At 42.5% G+C, this 21379-nt stretch overlaps 1 protein-coding gene across 8 annotated transcripts in view; it reads left to right on the top strand.

Moving 5' to 3' along the window:
- The window catches only part of LOC311252833 (pleckstrin homology domain-containing family A member 5-like), a 227601-nt gene that overhangs the window by 194709 nt on the left and 11513 nt on the right, over window positions 1–21379 (top strand). For 4 of the 8 annotated variants that reach the window (XM_084346385.1, XM_084346388.1, XM_084346384.1 and 1 more), the window contains 11 exons: window positions 1322–1563; window positions 3861–3944; window positions 5627–5746; window positions 9105–9158; window positions 13121–13201; window positions 16787–16849; window positions 16968–17048; window positions 17259–17411; window positions 18866–18967; window positions 19097–19205; window positions 19480–19523. In XM_084346385.1, coding sequence (XP_084202511.1) covers window positions 1322–1563; window positions 3861–3944; window positions 5627–5746; window positions 9105–9158; window positions 13121–13201; window positions 16787–16849; window positions 16968–17048; window positions 17259–17411; window positions 18866–18967; window positions 19097–19205; window positions 19480–19523 — 1133 coding nt within the window. The remainder of the gene's footprint in view (window positions 1–1321; window positions 1564–3860; window positions 3945–5626; window positions 5747–9104; window positions 9159–13120; window positions 13202–16786; window positions 16850–16967; window positions 17049–17258; window positions 17412–18865; window positions 18968–19096; window positions 19206–19479; window positions 19524–21379) is intronic. The other 4 variants (XM_084346391.1, XM_084346389.1, XM_084346386.1 and 1 more) reach the window with 3 other exon arrangements.

Genomic DNA, 21379 nt, shown 5'->3' with positions numbered 1-21379 from the left:
CAACTAAAAAGCTTAAACAAAGTGCAACAGAAAAGCAAAGTTCAAATCAAACAAGAAACAAGAAACCAAAATCAGAAACATACCAAACGGGAGGCCCGAGGAAACCCTGGAGGAAACACTGGAGGAAATCCTGGAAGAAATCCTGGAGGAAACACTGGAGGAAACCCTGGAGGAAACACTGGAGGAAACCCTGGAGGAAACCCTGGTGGAAACACTGGAGGAAACCCTGGAGGAAACCCTGGAGGAAACACTGGAGGAAACACTGGAGGAAACACTGGAGGAAACCCTGGAGGAAACACTGGGGCAGACTGCCAGGTGGCAACATGGGGGAAGGCAGACCAAGACAGAGAAACATCTAACAGCATGGACCTCACAGAATGAACTGACAAACACATGAGGGAGAACAAAAGCCGTTTCTCAATACCTAGTACGCCAAGTTCGAACTTGTGAACTCCCAGGGGACGGGAGGACGCTCCTCGGCCACGGCTATCACGAAATGAATTCTGGGATACGTAACTTCCCAAAGTCCGGAAACGGGTGGGGCGAGAACACATCCGGGGTATTCGACCGTACTTGGCCAGATGCGAACTTTGAATTGGAACAGTACTTGGTCCGGCGCTGATGACGTTTCTCAAGTCCACAAGAACAGAAGTACAGAGAAGAACGCATATTGAGAAACGGCTCAAGACTATATACACAGACACTAACAAGGGGATCAGGAACGGGTGGAGTGAGGAGGGAAGAGGAACAGGTGAGGGAACGAGCGGAAAAACACTGGGAGGGAAAAACACAGGAGGAACTGAAAAGTAAGAAGTGACACATGAGGGCATAATATCAAAATAAAACAGGAAACACAAGAACAAGACACTGACTCATGACATGTTGTCTCTTCTTATCTGAGCCTATAAAGACTTTTCAGTATTGATAAAAATTCTGCAACATTCCCAAGGTTGTATAATCAATGGTGTTTTATGTAGAATTTGAGGGATTAATTAGGGGTCTGATTTTAAACTATATACTGCATAAATGAAAAGATCGACTTTCCTCATGTGGTATTGAAGCTCCCTTTGTCCAATTACCTTTCAGTTGTTTCTAATATTGTGTTTGTTCAGTATATATTGATTTTGCAGAATGTCTGCTGCTATCAGCACTCTCTTGTTTCAGAAAATGTCAGCCTAAGAAGTGTATTTAGGCATGGCTTTAGGCTGGCTAAGTGCTTTATAATAACATATATCATAAATTTTTTGTCTGACTTCTTCTTATGAATAACACGTTTCTGAACCCACCATGACTGTCTTTTCTCCTTCTGTTGGTCTTTCAGCTGTGGGTCATTACGGCACCCTCCCCAGCACAAAGACCATGGGCAACATCTCTGAACACGCCGTGACGCACTCCATCCCCACCTCACCATCTCATGGCTCCCTGGCTCTCTACAGCACCTTCTCTCCTCCCCGCCAGCAGGTGGCACCACACAATCCCAACAGCCCCCACTCTGAGGTGTCCTCGCCCGTCTTCAGGGGGGACGTGACACTGGACCATCGGCACAAGACGCACCTTGCCAAGGTAGAGGGCGTGACTCTGGAGTTTGACTCAAATACTAATTATTATACACTTCAACTATAGAGCAGGTTTTTTTATGTATATATATTTTTTTTCTTTTCTTGTTTAACGATGAATGAACCAGCAACATTATGCATGCACTCTGTTAGATAGCTAGCATGCTACCAATGCTAGCTAAATGTGCCATCAAACTTTTCATTTAGAAAAAATGTACAATTAGAGCTATTACATTCATCAATTAGTTAGCTAGTTTGTTTTTAAGCTAACTTCCTGTCTCACATGGAGCATATGGTCTGTCTGAAATCCACCTTAAAGCTATGGTTTAGGGGGGGTGGCTTTTGGAGAGAGGCCTGAGTGCAGGGGGTGGGGTTTACTGGCTGGATACTTTCAAAATCTAGCCTGGACTTGACGGATTTTCCAACTTACAAGCCCCAGCTTTAAATATTGCTTCATCCTCACAATCGAAGAGCTTATGCAGATAGAAAATAGCTGGAAATGACACTGTCCCTTCACAGTGCGTTCATTTATCTTTCCATCCAGAGGAGGAAATTAGGCATATAACAGCCCCCTTCGTATTGAAAATGTGCTTGGCATGCCATCCCCATCAACTAAGGCAGTCCTTGTCAGATATGGAAACAGTCCTGGAACTCAAGATTCCACAGATGTTCCTTCTGATTTCCCCATGAGTGCCTCCAGAGAGAGCTAGGCAGGATACAGAGATGAATTTGCAGTCAGTGGATGATCCTCACTTCAGTGGATTCCAAGAGTCCAATCCTCCTGTCACAAGTCCAAAGTCCCTGTCCAATCCCCGTCCCCAAGATGGGAGCCACAGTGACACCTTAGATCAAGTTTGTACTTTGTCTGCGACGCACCAGACGGCTCGTGCTAAGACACCAGGAAACATGCTCTGCTTTGTAGTCCCAGTCAGAGAGCAGAGGAAGCCACTGAGAACACCTGCAGATTAGGACACAATGAGTTGAAATGAAGTGTTATAATGTTGAGTCTGCTCTATAGAGAGACAATTTTGTTAAATGGACGGATCAGAGGAGAGCCTTTACAGTTATTGAACCCAGAAGTTGAATACAAGTCGGCTAAATTGTGAGAATATTGAATCTTCTGGCAAAACAGATCATCTTATTTCATTACAGTGCAGAATTAAATGTCACTCTCCAAATTCCTGAAAAATATCCGTAAAGGGTCAGTTCCCCACAAGCAAGTCCACACTCAGACCCCCACCCTCCACAGCTAGTCAAGTTATAGTTTGTCTAAATGCACATGTATGGAAGAATATTAACCTTTGTAAGAATAATAAGATGAGGTAAAATTGCCGAGCAGCTTTAAGGCCCTCACCATTCACTTCATGTTGTGCTTTAGTGGTGCACGTCATCAAACACATTTTCAAATAATCAATCCACAAAATAATTACCTGGCAGTGAACCGGTACAGAGACGTTAATTTAATGTTTTCACTCCCAGACATTCCTTTTAGGCCACTGTAGCAGCTGCATGTAATTACACAAGTCCAGTCATTGTTCTGTGTTTGCTAACAGAGACAGCAGATGATAATAAATAGATAGCAGGATGAAGCAACGGCTGAATGTTTCCTATTGTTGCCTTCTCATTTCAATAATGTTCCTCTTGGTTGTATCAGTGAATGGATTCTGTTAAAGGACATTATGAATGCTTCAGCTCGCATTAGCTTATTAACTACAAATCACATATACTGAACCTTCCTGCCAGTCACTTCTATCATTATGCATGCTTTTAATTTTTTATTTTTTATTTTTCTCAGTTACAATTGTTGTGGGTTATAGTATACAGTATGTCCACTAAGTTTAGTTTAATCAGTATGAAGTATAAAGCCTTCTGTGGATCCAGAGGAGGCTGCATGTAATCTGATAAATGGCCTCCAGTGATGTCACTCAGAGGCTAAGATGCATTGTGAGTAATTTGCCACCGGGCTTTAAAAATCTAAAGTCCTAGACCCTCCCCTTGTTTTAGAAGAAATATGTACAGTAATCAGTGACGAGAGGCAAATCATTTTTTGATCCCATTTGAATTGTGCCATGAATTACACATGATGTTTGTCAATTCAAAAGATCATTTCCTCGAGAAAGTTTGTCATAAAACTAATAAGGAATAAGAGTGTTTGATTTAAAAGAAAAATCAAATAAACCCATTTTAAATGTAATGGTTGGTATCAGTGAGCAGGTGAGTTGAACTCACAGGGCTGTGAGGGTCAATCTCACAAATGCTTTAAGCCATTTGAATTAAATTGAAGTGTGTCCCTGTCCCCCACAGTATGGCTACCCACTTGACCGACGATCCATCGCAGGCAGCGTCCCTCCTCAGACCATCACCGCACAGTCCCTGCAAGGCAAGACAGTGAGTGTTACAGTGAAGCCCCTCACCTCCCACACTCTCCATACTTCAGTACATTCAACCCACTGTCCCCTGCCTTCAGTCAACACTCAGGAGTGTGAAAGAGTTTTCACAAATCAAAGACAGCCTCTGCTGTCCATCACTGACATTCACCAGCACTCACATGTCAGTCTCAGTGATGTTTTGTTCTCAGCAGCCGCTCTGCTGTGTCTTCCAGTTGTCTCTGCAACTGGAAGACACAGCAATTATTGACAAGCCATTGTCTCTGAACGACAGCACACAGACACACACACACACAGTGATGCAGCACAAGTCAGAGTGTCTTTGCTCTCAAAGTGAAGCAACGGCAATCAAGAGGACGTTTGTGTTGGAAACAAGATGTGAATTATGTGATTGGTTGATGGCTGACGAGTGCCCCAGCAGGTTAATGAGAAAAATGTGTCCAGTAATTTCCACCCCCGTGCAGTGATGATATGCTGTGTGTGTGTGTGTGTGTGTGTGTGTGTGTGTGTGTGTGTGTGTGTGTGTGTGTGTGTGTGTGTGTGTGTGTGTGTGTGTGTGTGTGTGTGTGTGTGTGTGTCCACAGTCCACAAGTCTCCAGCTGAATCAGTCAGTTGAAAACAGAGGTATTTGAGACAGATTGCTGACATGTCATAAATCCAGCAGCTCATAGACAGTGACCACTAGCACAATCATAATGTTAATGAAAGGCTGGCACATTTTGACATATTATATTGAGTTATGTAGAGATCATGTCAAATGTAGCAACCTTTTCAGCTGTGCAGGATTGTAACAAGGTCTCATAGCTGTTCAGACCTACACCTGGTCGGAGCTATTATTCATGCTCCTTTTAGCCTCTCCACCCACTCCTTATTTCACTATCAGGCTCTTTAGCTGGATCCTGAACTGAAACAGTTATCTGTGTTCAGCGAAGCCAAAACAATGAGATAACGAAGTTGAGCAGCACTGTAGAGCTACAGACTTGGATGATAATTTTCTGTTGGTTTGCAGCTACGAGCGACCCTCCTCACATTAGCTTAGATAAATGCACATGGACAAATGCCCAGCACCAAACCACCGTTTGAAAGAGTTAGTGCTAATGCTTCTCTGCATCTGCTGGATATGTTTATAGGCAAATGAATGCCAACGTGTTAGCAGAGAAACTTCATGAGGCATTAGTATGTCAGGGCTGTGTGTCTGTTAGTTCTTCCTCTGCCCTCCAGTAACCAAGAAAAACTGAACATTTTGTCAACCAATGGCTCATTCTTTTCATTTTCTTGAATATTTCAAATTCAGCCTTGCTATCCTAAAAGTTGTGTCTTTTCCACCCTGCAACATAACAGGTGGATTGTCCCACACTGCATGTTGAGGTTTCTGATTGCTCATGAGCTCGTGGATAATTCCTGAATAAACACTAAAGTAACTAAAGTAGATGGACAAAGAACACAGTCATGTGCACATCATATACTTCTGCCTCCAGACTGAGACTAAAGGAGTTGGTTTAAACACCTCATCCTACGAGTACAGTGTTAGAATTGTTTTTACTGGGCAATCAATGAGCTGTAGAAGAAGTCCCTCTCCTCGTGAAGTTCTTTGGATTTACTGCATCATGATGAATTTCCACCAGTGGAGGGGTGTTGATGTCAGTGTGGCTCCTCTTCTCTCCTCTGTGTTGCTGTGTGCAGCCCGAGGAGCTGACCCTGCTGCTGATCAAGCTCCGCCGGCAGCAGGCGGAGCTCAACAGCCTGCGGGAACACACAGTAGCTCAGCTAATGGCCCTGGGTTTGGAAGGGCCCAACGCTAAGGTCAGCACTGAGTCTATTCAGTAGGTGTGTGTGTGCATGCACGCATTTGTGCTTTCCCAACCAAGTAGCCAAAGTCAGTACTCTGTGTGTTTGTGTGTCCACAAGGGGAGGGTGCTGGTGTAACACTGGTGGTTCACTCCAAATGAAAGTCTTCTGACTCTCTGGTGACTTCAAATGGTCCAGATCTTTGGTCGGGACTGAAATTGAAATTTAGATTGACTGTCATGAAATTTTCATTCATGGTCCCCAGAGGATGGATCTTAATGACATCCTAACAGCAGGGTGAATCTCCCATGTATCAGTGAACGAGCTTGAGATATTAAAGATCTGTTTTGGGGGACACTTTATGATTTTCGCACCAGAAAATCCTAAATAAGTGACAGTAATTGTGTCAGTAACTCAAATTCTGGCTTCAACAGTCACAAGTTTTCTATTGGACTGTTAGAGGAGCAAATCACAATGTCATTTGAGTGTCAAAACCACCACTTTGGCTGTGTGAACACCCCAAATTCAATTTCATTTTGCAGTATTGTATGCACGTGCAGGGTGGTAGAGGTATGATTTGGTTGGGGATGTTGGGGATTGATGTGTGGACTTACGCTTTTCTTTTCCACCTGTGTACGTGTGTGTTTAAAGGGTAACTCCACCAGTTGTACACACTAAAGTGTGTTGACAGGTCTTGGGGAGTACTACTGTTTATGTGAAGAGTCATACAAAGCCTTTTGTGGCTTCAGAGGAAGCTGCAGTGATTTTACTCAGTGGCTACGTTGCATTGTGGGTAATGTAGGCTTTTGAAAAGCACTGCAGTCCTACAACACTGTTGGACAGTTTAAAAACAATTGATCAAAATGGATGCAGCAGAACAGAGATATCACCTTATTCCACACGTTCCTCTCCCAGTAAGAAAGGGGGAAACACTGAAGTTTAAACACAGTTATTTATTACCAGATGGTCGTTTCTATCATTTCTGGTTTTAGGAGGTGCTGCAGCGTCCCTTTGATAAGTCATGAAAAATAACCTCCTCTTTTTCCTTTAATATAAATAAAACCTAACATGGTTATTTCCGTAAATCTATCATTTATTAATATGGGGAAAAGTTAATGTATTGTGGTGCACCTACATTTTGTGCTGGTGCTCCTAATTTTAAGTGTAAACACCATTGCTAGCAGTGTAAAAAGTTTAGTGTAAAGTCTTTCACATTTTTCCAAACATGCAGTTGTACTCCCTGAGACATCTAACCACACTCGACGGTGTAAAGTTGGCGGAGTTACCCTTTAAGCGTGTGTCTTGCATGTTGGCTTGAGGTGTGGGTGAAGGCCCGGGTAACATGGATGCATCATGGCTGATGCATCAAACAACATGGACTCAGCTGTCTCTTTTCAGCTTGATGGACATCATGAGCGCTGGTGTGAAACCATCAGTGTGCTGTGTTTCATTTGGATTCATTTTGTATTAACCTGAGCAGTTCTGAGATGTTATACAGAAGACTGGAAGTTATTTGATAATGCTTGAACAACAGGCATGCAGCATGTCTGGTACACCAGTTGTATTGCAGTGCAGCATGTTGTCATGTGTTCTGGGCTGACAAACTGTAACTTCTATGATTTATACTGCAGAATATGTGTGCTACCTAGTGACTGCTAAACAATATGCATGTGTTCAGAGCTGGTCATATGATATATAGATATAAAATCATATTTGGTATGAGACTAGATATTGTACTATTTAGGATTTTGGATAGGGTATCATGGTGAAAGCACAAATATTTCTTTTTCTTTTCTTGGCCTTAAAGGCTGCATCATTGTAAAGTCATCTGTTTTCTTAATTTACTAAAGAGAAGTCAGCAGGGACATTTTTTACACCGTACCCACATATCGGTGGCAGCCAGTCCTCTCTGGAGCCTGAACAGTGACAGTGAGTTTTGTCATTGAAAATAAAAGTTGTCATTGAAAACAAAGCCAAAAAAAACCAAAGGAAAAATTTGCACTGAAACAAATATTTGGCTGAAAAATAGTTACACTGAAAAATATAACACAGGCATTGAAAAGGATTTGATTTGATTTTGCAGAGAGAAACAGACAGAACATACTTGTAGTTTGGGAGTGTCAGAACTTGAGGAAGCCGCTGCTGTATGCTGGTGTCAGAGAGGACACACAGGGGACGTCTCCCCTCAAAGCCCTCCTCTCTACGATGAAGGGATGAGAGAAAGTTGAAATTGAAAACATGAAATTATGAGAAAATAAGCTGATTGTCATTGAAAAAAACATAAAAATACAAAGAAATGTCAAATCAAATTAAAACATTTTCAATGTCTGTTTTTTTTTTTTTTCAGTGCCAATACAACTTTTTCAAATACAAATGCTTCAATGCCAATGATTCCTCTGTCAGTCCAGGGCTTGTTTTCAATGACAGAGCTGACTGTCACTGTTCTGGCTCCATAGCCCTCCATGTAGTGTACAAAATGCCTCATTAAGTACGGAGAATCTAAGTGCATCTCCTCAACAGTGCTGCATGAGCCCTCTTATTCTGCTATTGTTCGACATCAATCACAGCAAACAGTGCTGCAATGCTGGAGACACGCCTCACATCTAAAGTGACACTGCTGATATTGGAAGAATCAGAAAAAAAGTTCTTTCTTTCTCCCCTTCTCTTACAAACTCTGGCTGAGGTATAGTTAAAGCTGCTGTAAGTGTCGTCGTTTCAGCTAACTTCCTGTCTGTTCTGCAGTCAGCAGTCCCCTCCTTCCTCGCTGCGTCATCATACTTGCACGACTCCTTTATTTTTCTCGAGGCAGCTCTCTTTGACTCTTTCTTTTCTCCAAGTGTTTCTCATTGCATGCCGTGTCTGGTATCAGCTTCACCGGGAGCGCTGGAATTGGAAGCTTTCCATGTTCCTCGGTTGCCGGTGTAGGTGCCATGACAGGAGGATCCTGCTCTCTGTGTGTTCGCCTCTCTGCGGAGTTCCCTGTCCCGATTTGCTTTTACTGAATGAGCGAGGGGAGGAGAGACATGTTGCCGACCTGTAACAGTGATTACAGTTGGAATACAGAGCTATTTAACACCTCTTTTAATTAGAAAATAACACTCACAGCAGCTTTAAGTTTGGGCAACAAAAACATGCTTTATTCTGATTAAAAGAATAAATATACACTGATACATGAGTAAATATGCAGCACTGCTTTTTAGGTATCCTCTATCATCTCGTTTTCCTCCTTCTCTTCTGATGATCTCTTCATTCCTGTTGAAATGTGCCTTTGACTCTTTTTTTCCTCCCGTCTCCTGCCTGCCTCTGTCCCTCTCTACCAAACATGGCCTCACTTCTCCTGCTTCTTCTCTTCCTTCTTCTGTCGCTCCTGCAGACTGATGTTCTTTCCCATCACCTCCAGAGGAATCTTATTTACCTGGACAGCCAGGTGAGAACCTCTCTGTCTGCGTCTCCAGCTGCTACCAAAATCTAACATTTTATGAGGCCCCGGAACTTTTGAACCCTTAGTTCTTAGTGTTTCTAGTTTCCATACAGCAGACGTCCATGTACATTATGCTACTCTCTGGTCCTGCCTTCTATTTTTCTCTTTGTTCTTCGTTCGTCTTTTTTCCTTCACCTCTGCCTGTTTCCTCAGAGTACGTCCATCTGAACAAACTGATATCAACATTATTAAGATGATTAATTCCATCAGCTCAACTTACCCTTCAGCCTCGACTCAGCAGGTTAAGCGCTTTGGCCCAGTTCGAGGACTAAAATCCTCAAGCTTAACATATTTCTGTTCATTTAAGCCTTTTTTCACATTGCTGCTGAGCATCTTCCACTGCATACAGTGCTTTTGTAAGTAAGCTAACTGACAAAGTGATTAGTTTAATGACAACCAACTTGCAGAGACTTTAAATCACTTGCAGATCACAGATCTTTATCATCTTTATTATCAACATTGTGTGGCTGATTAGAATTTAAGGACTGTTTCATTTGGAAGCCTCGACATTGATAGATCAATTGCTCACAGGCCATGAAAACAAAATGCAAAGGACAGTAGTGAACAAGCGTGGAGACTATGATAAGTAAACAGTGGATATGATAGTGCATTAAACAGTGATAGTGTTGCATTAAACAGATGGTTACCTTTAGAGCAAGGGAAGTATTACTGCTGACGGGGCTGCTGCTTCAGTCGTTCAGAGAACAGAGAAACAAAGGATGCCAGGCTGTAAACTTTTAGTAACACAGTCTTGAGGGGAAGTGTGCTGGACTGTAGCGACTGAACAGAGGCAATGAAAAATGCATTACGCACAATCATAGTCAGGTGTATTGACAAAAGAACATTGATTGCAAACAGCAAAATATTGTAGAGTAGGGTGACCCTACTTTTGGGTCATCACTGTTCAGTGTAGTTACAAGTGCATCACAGCATTCTGACCAGCGCCATCAGTAATGCCGGCTACAATAAAACAATGCAACAATAACATACTTTTGTAACAGGTTATCAATTTAAAATAACTAGAGATTTCTCCAAAAAGATTTCTTATAATGCGTTGAGATTTAATGAAACACACAGCTAGGTTATGAAATCAATGTAAAAATGAGTCTTGGGTCTGTTGTAAAAGACTCAGCAGTAAATGTAAAGTATTGCAATGTAGCAAATTAGCTACAATAGTACTTACAGTACATCACATACAGGTACATAAGGTGACATGACATATGTCCCTTATGTGTAATATCTCATAAACACAGGTTAACTCCTTGATGGATTTATAAAATGCTAAATAGCCAACACGTTAATACTGTTTTCTATAATTTACAAAAACAAAACAAAATCTGTATAAGCAGACTGCTCAGGGCTGTATTAAACATTACTCACAGCCTTATTTGTAAAGTATGTACCCAATGCAGCAACTCTCACCCTCTCTGATTGTTGCTAATGTCCGCTAATGCTAATCTTCAGACAAGAGCAGCTCGGACAACAAACTGAGGGAAGCACCAGGAAGTAACACTTAAAAGTCCAATTTTATTTAAATAGCTTTATATGAAACAAAGATAGGGACAGGACTTTAATTCAGTATGTTGAAGTTGACTGTGGTGTACAGCCCCTGGCTGAGCAAGTTGTTTAATTGTGACAAGTATTTGTTATAATAATAATTATATCTATAATAATATGGATGTTCCCGGGGCATATTCAAGCTGCCAGGCTAATTGCCAGACAAACCGAACCTGTGGACAGTTCACAGAGGCATACACTGATCACGGCAGGCATCTTGATGTGTTGTTTATTTTTGGCCTGTAGGTTGGAACTCGCCTTCCCACAGTTCCTGCATTATTGAATATGACTGCTGAACTCTGAAAAGGTCATGCGCTTCAGGGAGAGACTAGCCACGGACAGGCTGTGTGGGAGGGAGTTTCAAGCCGAGCAGATTGGATGCTAATTGAAAAACAATGTACAAATGGTTTGATTGTCAAAGTACAGAGTCTGTTTGAGGAGCTGTTCACCTTCCTCACAAGGTTCAGTCTATTACACTCAGTCATGTATCCTGTCCTTTTTATTCCAAATCAAAAAAACTACCATTTCCCATCCCTATTCTTAAAGGAATATTGTGAGTCATTCATGCAAACTTGTGTATTTATGGTTTGACAGTCACCTTGCAGAGACTTAAAGGTAAACTACTGTTAGATTAAGACCTTGGCTCTTATTTTTTCAGCTCTGACTCTGTTATGGTAACACCATACTCACCACGTAACTGCTGAATGTGGCAACATCACTAAAATAGGTCTGACATGTCAAAAAAAGCACAAGCAGTCGGATGATTAAACAGGTTGTAAGCATGCACAACATTTTCATGAAATGTATCTCTTTATCTGCAGGTGAAAGCAGAACTAAGCACACCTTAAATGTCACTAATAATCCCTCACTGCACAGGAAAACCATGTAGTGTACAACTACAGTAGTCAAAGCTGAACCAGAAGTGGGTCTATAACCTGCATCGACAGTTTGGGTAACAACTGTCAAACTTTGTTTTGTCTTTGACTAACCTGATCACCTGACTGCATGTGTTTGTTGCCCTAATGGACCTATTTATAGTAATGCTGCTCCAAGATCTTAGGGAATACTTTGGTGAGATTAGAATAATCATACGAGACAGATAGAACCGATGGTCACCAACCAAGTGCCAATAATACCTTTTCCTTTGAAATGTGCCTCAGACTTGCTTGAGACTTGGTTGGTAGTGTTCAGGGAATCGTCATGGGTCCTTCTGTTCCTGGAATATTTGTGTTTACAGTGAGTGGTAATAGAGTTGGAAGTGAGGATTCGTTCATCTAGACTGCAGAACCACACCTTAAAGCAGCTAGACAGAACTTTTTCTGGTTATTCTGGCGGCCCCTGTGGAGATGAGCGGTAGAGCACCAACACCTCCTGTGATAAAGATCTAGATCTGGTTAGTGCATGCATTTGTTTGGGACACTGGAGATAAACTAAACTAAAAACGTCTTTCTCTCAGGCTTCCTGCACAGACATGAGTTGAGTCTCAACAACACGGGCTCATTTGAGCGAGAGATGGGGGTAGTTATGTGTTGGCCACCGTCGTGAGACATCACTGCGAGGCCGGGTGAACGCCCTTTGGCACTTCTCTGGAGCGGGTGCGTCTTGGACCAACTCAGTGCAGTAAAACTGGTGATGGGAATACAAATCGGGGCGGCCAGAAGTGGCAGTGGAAAAGAATAGATTAGAGGCATCAGTATGAAACTGAGACTGTTTCATAACCAGTTAAAAGTTCCTTGTAGTAGGTTTAAAAAGTCTCTGCAAGTTGACATTGATTGTCAAAGTTTTGATGGCTTCAGGATGAACTTTGAATGTTTCATTTTCTAGACACCAAGTGGATCTGTAAAGGCCAGTAGTTCATCATGTACTGAAATTAACTAACATCAATCCCTGCCTGCAAACAAATACTATAGTGTGCTTTGGAAAATGCTCCATATGAAGTATTAGCTGGTACAAAAACACAGGAATGGTCCTTAAATGTATGTTTAAGCTTCTGCACTTGAGTGACATGTGGCCTTTACAAGCTGACCTCTGCTACTTGCTGCCGACCACAGAGGTGAATTTCAATGGAAGTGTTGGTAAAGCTCCCATCTGACCGCAGCCCTTTCAGAGAAGGTCTTCAATCATCCTTTAGGTTTAAGGTCAGCGTTAAGGGTTGATCAGTGAGCTGGAGAACACTACACTGTCCATTACAGTGGTGTTTATCCTCCGATTGGTCTTGTTTAAAGACAGGAAGGGTTGTTCCCATTCCAGCTCATGGATCTCAGCCATTAAACAGTGGCTGATGCTTCAAGCAACACGTACTGCTGTGTCATTACACCACTGTATCCTCTTTCTCCCTGGCGCGCCGCTAGACGAAGGAGAACGAGCCTCTAATCTTCATGATTCACACTATGATCGAGAACTCGGCACCGAGGCCGCAACTCTACCAGCAAGTAAGGTCTTTGGCAGGCTCTGGTTTGAGTCAGTGTCCAGACAGTCCATCTGTCTTTTCACATACTCTGTGTATCCATGTTGTTGGTCAAAACCTCACAGCAATCATGACAAGTGTTCATCTGAACCATTCTGAAAGATTTAATAATTTCATGGTCAAATGAATTTGTTAATGAGTCCTTATAAGATGTTCATTAACATTAACAAAAATAGCATCATCAACACTTTTATTGTTAAGTGTAAGACAGTTATAAGCACTATAAGAAACTTAATAGTGAATGCTAATAAGTGCATAGTTAACTGTTTATGTATGCATAATAAAGTATGTATTCATGTTAATAAAGCAGCAAGAAGCTTGATGAGGGTCTCACAATGACAGAATAAGATTAGAAATGAAGAGTGAGTGAGTGAGTGAGTGAGTGAGTAGTGAGTGAGGCTTTTATTAACATTCTGAAGCGTTTCAATAAATGTGTTTCTGATGCTATTATTAACACGACTTATTAAATTTAATTAAGCATCTGATCTGTGACTCATGCTCATTACAAGGACCTTCGTAGAAAGTGTTACCAATGTGAGTTTTGAGGTTTTTGCTTAACATAACACATTTCAGTTTCCCTGCTCAAAGAGAAATACAACTATCATAAACCTTGTTTGGTTTGTTTGGTTTCGGTCTGATTGGATGTCTTTGTATTTTTGAAATGAACTCTTGAATTTGAACTGGAGTGAAGTGGAGCAGACTCAAACCAGACCTTGGCCCTGGTAACCCAGTGGTTGTGTATCCACGTCGTCCTCTCCAACATCCACCTCTTGTTTTACACTTTGGATGCAGTCCGTCCGTTCATCAACCAGTTGTTACTCAGCCAACATTCCCCACACGTCATCCCAGCATTATTTGAAGTATATTTGGAGCTGTTTTGGACCCAGCACATCTCATATCATCGCTTTCTGTTCAGTGCTGTTGGAAGTGTCCTGAAGTGAGCATGGCTTATGGTGCAATGCTACATAGCCATGGATTCCTCCTCTCACTGTCTGTCTTTATACTACACTGTCCATTGTTTAGTATCACTTTGGAACGTTATACTGTTTAGATGTGTATGTTTTAATGGTTTACTTTTTCAGATGTTCTTTGGAGAATAAACATTCTTTCTAAGGAGGACGGTGGTTAGCCTAGCTTAGCATCAAGAGTGAAATCAGTGGGGAGCAGCTGGCCAAGGTTAAAAAAATACAAATGAACACATCAAATCTTAGTGGATTAAATAGTCCATAAAGCAGTTGTTTTAGGGGGAGTTACGTGCTGAAGCTTTTTCCACCACTTAAAGAAAGTGAATAAATGTATTTCCCAAAATGTTGAACAACCTTTAAAATGGTATTCAATGTTATATTAAGTCCTCTGTGTCATTATGGGCTTGCTTAAGCAACCTTTATATGAGGCAAAGTTGAGATTGAACAATAGTCCAGTTGAACAATATGGCTCCTTTCAGATGTGCTCAGCTTTGCAAGCAACCTCTGCAGAAGCTAATTTTTGCTCCACTTCCATATCAGGTTACAAACCACCATATCCATCACCTCACACTGGTCTGAATGAACAGACTTCAGCCTCACAATCAGGGAGTCAGTCAGGAGCATCCAGGTCCTGCTGTGATGCTCTGACTAGATCAGATCAGACTATTCAGACTAATAGTATTTTAAAATGTGTAAAATAAAACATGTAACTGGGTCTTCATTAAACCTCTTCTGTCATTTTTGCTCATGAATCAAAGAGCATTTGAACTCCTGTAACAGGGCCTCTGTAATGCATTTATTCATGACTTACTAGAAGTTGTAGAAAAGCTTCCAGTGGTTGAATGATCTTCAAACAGCGCTTTGTGAAGGTCCCACCTTAATGAAGCGTCTGAATTCCCTCTGTGTGGGTTTGTACTGTCGTCTCTCAGCTGTATTTCCTGGAACAGAGCAGAATAATGTGCACTGTAAAACTGAGTTGGGGGAACTGTCTGAGGAGTTCATCACTTTAATCCAGACCACTGAAAATCTGCGCCTGTCTGCTCTCATCTCTCACCTCCTGCCTCAGCCAACAGCCTCGCTTTTTCTTTTTATAGGAGGAAATGGCGGGCGGGCGCATGAGTCGCCCCAGTGTAAGTTATGTTGATGCTGTATGTGAGAAAGCTGTTCTGTTACATAACACTGTTGCTTTAAAAACTGAATTTTCAGTTAGTAGTTTTTGAGATCATTGAATGGACAATAGTGCATAATGATGGATATCTGACACACAGTTCACACAGAGATGAGTGGGGGTTTCTCCTTCTGTATAACCTGAAGCAGGTTATGTTAATGCTAGAGTTTATGTAGGGTTGTTTTCAGGGACTCACTGGCATCTGGGGCTCTTCAACCAACCCACCAATAAGACAGGAAGCAACAACATGTTTATTACATACACTGACTGTACAGAGCACATTACAATGAAAATGGTCTTTCTTGCTTCCAAGAACACAAGAGTTAAAAATGTGACTTCAGTTTCTGAAATGTTAACCACTGATATAAAAGAGATAGAATATGACTTAAATATCATATTCACTCAAAGTTTGGTATTGTCTCAGGAACGCTGTCTTTGGCTGCCTGGTCTGATTGGAATGATTTTCGTGTCTTTTTATTAGAATTCTTCTTGTACTGCAGTTGTCTGATATGAAATTATGATATTTTTGAGAGGTTATAATACAGTAAAAGATGCTTGGGGTGATTTATAATTCTCAGTTCACTGTTTCAGTGCACTGATGTCATTTTAGGTTAAAAGTGCGTGTATATCTGACGAAAAATCAATATTGGAATGTTCTACTCCATATTGGTCGGGTTCTAAAAAAAAGCACATTGTCGCTTGTTAATCAAAATACAAACTTTATGATTTTTCCCCAGAAAAATTAGAAGGTGGCCTGGAGACAAAACATTTTTTATTTTTGTCAGAGGACACTGCTTACAGACATCATAGTGAGTCAATCAGACTGAAACTGTAAAAGTGGAGGATACAACTATGATATTTCCTCTTAGTCACTAGTGTAAAATTGCACTTTTGCAATTGATTCATTTATATGTATAATATATATAATGTTACTTAATTTAATCCTTATAAGCATGCATCTACACCTCCCTCCGTCTGTCTCAACATTATAATATTCAGCCACAATATCCCTGGTAACACCTGGGTAAACAGCTTCAAGGGAAATTAAACCGGATTAGTGAAAATGCACGAGTACTGATCCCTTCATCCCCTCATACCCTGCCTCTGGAATAAACAGCACAAAGCATATGAAGAGTTTCTCTCCACAATCTGTAGCATGTGGGGAAAAATGACTTTTAGTCCAATAAAACACAATTTACATCACAAATGTAAGTGAATTGGTAAACACACAGTTTGACAGACTGGGAAAAAAGTAAGTGAAACAATTGAGATGTCAGGTCATTCTTTCCCCCGAGATTGCATGATGAAGTATTTTGGTAGAGAACTCTTCATGGCTGGAGCTCTGGGCTCTCCATCCTAACAGATGAGTTGCTGTCGCCCCCTGCTGTCCGTCTCTGACTGTGCCTCCTCGTTTCAGATCAGCCCTGACGACTACAAAGACAGCTCCTTCATCCAGCGCACAGAGGAGGCCGACATCGATGTAAGACGAACACAGCTTGGAGTGAAACAGAGAGTATTTTCAAAGAAAGTTGAGTTGATGTATGTGTGTGTGTGTGTGTGTGTGTGTGTGTGTGTGTGTGTGTGTGTTTGTGTGTCAGACCAAGCTGAGCAGACTGTGTGAGCAGGACAAGGCAGTGAGGATGCAGGAGGAGAAACTGCAGCAGCTACACAGAGAGAAGGTACAGCTCTCAGCTGTGGATCAATGTGTGTGTCTTTGTGTGGATTCATATGTTCAATAAGATTTGTGTGTGTGTGTGTGTGCGTGTGTGTGTGTGTGTGTGTGTGTGTGTGTGTGTGTGTGTGTGTGTGTGTGTGTGTGTGTGTGTGTGTGTGTGTGTGTGTGTGTGTGTGTGTGTGTGTGCGTGCATGCATGTGCGTGTGTGTGGCAGCACACACTGGAGACGGCCCTGCTGTCTGCCAGTCAGGAGCTCAGTGAACAGGGTGGCTCCAACCCTGCAGCCCTTCAGAGCCTGGTCCAGCAGAAAGACGTGCTGCAGAACGGCCTGCTCAGCACCTGCAGAGAGCTGTCAAGAGTCAGCACTGTGAGAGACACACACCCAACACACACACACAAGCACGCCCAACACACACACAGACACACACACACACATACAGAACACACCAGCACGTGGTTGCAGCTTCTTAAATGTGAGAATTTGCAGCCCGTCTGTGATTTTTATCTGAAGCGTTACGTTGTACGTTTCACGTCACAGATGCACCGGAAACAGTTGTAACAGAAGAGAAAACAACAGCAGACCCAGTGTGAAAGAAGCGTCTGTTAAACAGTGGATAAATTATTTTGAGCGTCACAACCCCCAGACATGACTCGTATCACTGTCATTTGGAAAGTCTAGAACACGCACGATTAAATTATTTTATCCCCCTTCAAGTTAGCTGGGCGCTAAACCGGAAGTTGGCCAGCTCAGTCGATGATGCAGGTATTTTCATAGCTGGGAAGTCGAGCTTTTTTGGCTTCAAACACCACTGAGCAGCTTTCATAGGAATTAACCTGGCTCCGCCTCCAACACTGTGTCCAGTAATAAGACAACCTTAATAAACTGCATCCCAACTTCCTTCTTTATTTATGCACCACCACCAGATGTTGATAGTCCATCATCACCTTGCGCGGCAGAATTTAGCTCGTTCATGCAGACTGTACACATTCCCACTGCACACAAAAGCCTGATCTTAATGGGTTTAAGTGGGATTTTAGACCAGTGGAAAAGGGGAATATGATAATGATAATGACATGGTAACTTGTTTTGCAGCCTCAAAGCAATCAAACGCACTTTTTTGTTTTATACAGAACATTTCATTCATAACATAACCTGACTGTAACTGACTGTAACTCCTGGAACAACTAGCAAGCCTGATGACCTAAGAAGTTCATATTGGCCACGTCAGGCCAGTAAGAGTTTGTAGTCAATGCTGAGCCTGACCGAGCCATGCAAAGATCCAGAAATGTTCTGTATAATGTGATCAGCAGTACTTTGAATGCTGCACTTTGTTTGAGTGCAGATGAGTAAGAGATAAACACATGTTCTGCATCAGCCTCTGACTCTGGCTCTATTATTAGGAGTATAAAAGCAGTTTTTGTTATTGAAATGTTTTTGGAAAGTAAGGTCAGAATCAAGGATAACAGCCTGAGTTTCTGACCTGTGAGGAGAGACAGGATAAAATAGAACGTGTTTTTCCACAGAGTCCGAGCACCAATAAAGAAAGTAAGACAGAAAGACTGTCTGTCTCCAGGTGAGACAGCCAATAAGACAGAAATAAGGCTCAGAAAGTCCATTAACCTGGTTCTTGTTTCTCTCACACGCTGACTCTCTCCTATCCATCCATAGTCACATATTAGCAATGTGTCGAACATCTGTGCCTGTAAACACAAAGTAGTGCATTCATTTTCATATGAAATGATATAAGACGGGTGGTTGGGAAGTTTGGACATGCACACACAGTCCCATGACCCGACTGTTGGCTGGTGTCCTGGTTTCAGGAGCTGGAGCGCTCCTGGAGGGAGTACGACAGGTTGGGGGCAGATGTCACTCTGGCCAAGTCCAACCTGCTGGAACAGCTGGAGGCCCTGGGCAGCCCACAGGTAACAGCAACACACACACACACACACACACACACACACACACACACACGGACAGACATACATGCAGTTAAAAGCTCGATCACCCCACCAAGTGTGTGTGTGTGTGTGTGTGTGTGTGTGTGTCCACAGACAGAGCCTCCCAGCCAGCGGCACATCCAGATCCAGAAGGAGCTGTGGAGGATCCAGGACGTGATGGAGGCTCTGGCCAAAAACAAACCCCAGCGGAGCACAGACAGCAGTGAGTCTCCAAATACATTCACATTATGTCATTCATTTCATTCATTTCATATTTACCTGATGTGATTTACATTGAGGATGGTGCCATATTGCACTAAGAAATTCTGGAGCATGAAAAAACATTCTGGGAACAACATTTATGTAAAAAACCTGGCTGTGATGTCAAAGTAAACCTGGTTTGATCACACAACCATGAATGCTTTCTCAGGGGTCTTTTTCTTTGGAAAATATTTAAGTCCCATTTCCCCTCTCTCCATGTTCCCCGTGCTCGGCAGGTTTTCCTGGTTCCAAACCGCTCTCCAGTCTACAGAAGAACGAGGTGAGGCAGCCCACACAGCACACACTAACATCCACATCGCAGCACACACTCTCAGCTGTTTCATATAAGAAACGCCTCTGACGCTAATGAAAGATCCCTTTTAAAGACTGAGGGCCCTATTGAGTCGGTCTATAGCACATGGTCTAAAGCACAGCACCCTTGTGCGTTTAGGGCGTGTCCAAGTCCATTTTGCCAGTTAAACAGCAGATGATCTGGGCACAAAGTGCGATGCATGGCACAAAGAGGTGGTATTCAGACTCTGAGTTAGTTATGGGTGTGTTTTGGGCGGGACATAAATCAAACCAATCCGAGTGTCGTCTCCCTTTAAGAGCCAGGTGCACCAGGACCTGATACATATTTAACAGTGGCACTCGTCTTCACTGAGGGACAGGGATGTGATCCTCGGCTGCTGGACCCTCTGCCCCACCGTTTCACAATCATCTGTCCCATCAACAACTCTGTTTGACTGCATATGAAAAGATACAATGGTGTTAAACTGAGGAGCAGGAGGAGGAGGAAGAGGGAGAGGAGGAGGAGGAGGAAGAGGAAGAGGAGGAGGAGGAGGAGGAGGAAGAGGAAGAGGAGGAGGAGGAGGAGGAGGAGCGCTGCTGCGTCCCTCTGTGTCCCTCAATAACGGTGGGATGAGAGGGTGAAATACGTCCTTAATGAGGAAAATATTAATGACATCACCTGCAGTGATCCTCCAGCAGCAGGAACAATATGTGTATCTGTACATTAACACGAGGAGCAGCTGATAAACTTCATTGATTATTTAAAAACTCTCCAGTTTTCCTCCCCGTTACCTGTTGTAAATACTGTTGGCTCCGCTGTCACAAAGCCAGCCTTAGCACCCTGGCTACAGCTAGCAGCCTGACTACTGTGCAAAGTAAAAAACAACGTAGGGTCCCAGTTTGATCTAGAAAAACCCTGATCTCAGTGCTGTGAAAAGGCAAAGTAAAACAGCCTGTTGTATTAATAAGCAGGCAGGTTTTGTCACTTACTGAACAACAACACCAGAGCGCTCTCCATCCAGTGAATGTCCGTCTGTTCACTCTTGGTCTACCTCAGTTTCTGTCACTCTCCCTCTTCACCTTCTTTGCCTCCTCTTTTTCGTTTGCAGCGTAGAGTTTCCAGTTGTTCCACTGTTACCTGGGGATAGAGACCGGGGAAAACAATGCCTCTTCCTGTTGTGGTTGTGTAATGTGTGCTTCCTTTGTGCTGTAATACAGCCTTTATGTCTGCAGGAAACCAGTCTTTATGTGGATGGTGTCATTTTTCTACAGTGTGCAGTCAGTACTTGCTTCAGAGTGAGAGGTTAAAGCAGAAAGGTTGTCTCCTGCAGACCATCTGATGAATCACACTGAAAGTGTTCGGATTGACCTCCGTCATGCAGGCAGCCGCTGGTGTCACATTGATTCAGTACACTATGAAAGTCAACTTGCTGAGTCTTGAGTTGCTCGAGGTAGCTAATCTATCACAGTGACCTTTTGGCCCAATGACACTCCAGGCAGCTGGTAATGTAGTTGTGATTAGGAAAGTCCTTGTTGGTGCGTTCATGATTCCTCCAACCTTCAGGACTTGAGAATAAAGTTGTCTGTTTAACTTTTTATTCTAAGAAAAAAACAAAGTCATACTTTCCTTATCATGATGCCTATTATTGCTCATTTTTTATCTTCCAGGTTAGATTTTTGCTCTACAGAAGCCAACTCAAGGTGTTTTTAAGCTGAAAGAAGACCAAAGTCTTTTTAGGCCTTTGATTTTGTTTGTGTAAATGAAAACTTGTTGTATGTATCGAGGGAAGTGACACTTTTTAGTGGAGCTGTTAAAATCAGAAATAGGGGTCATCCAATATGGCT

This window comes from Pagrus pagrus (assembly GCF_965226575.1).
Source record: "Pagrus pagrus genome assembly, chromosome: 23".
Lineage (NCBI taxonomy): Eukaryota > Metazoa > Chordata > Actinopteri > Spariformes > Sparidae > Pagrus > Pagrus pagrus.
Note: the sequence above shows the minus strand (reverse complement) of the source record. Positions and strands in the feature narration are given on the sequence as shown.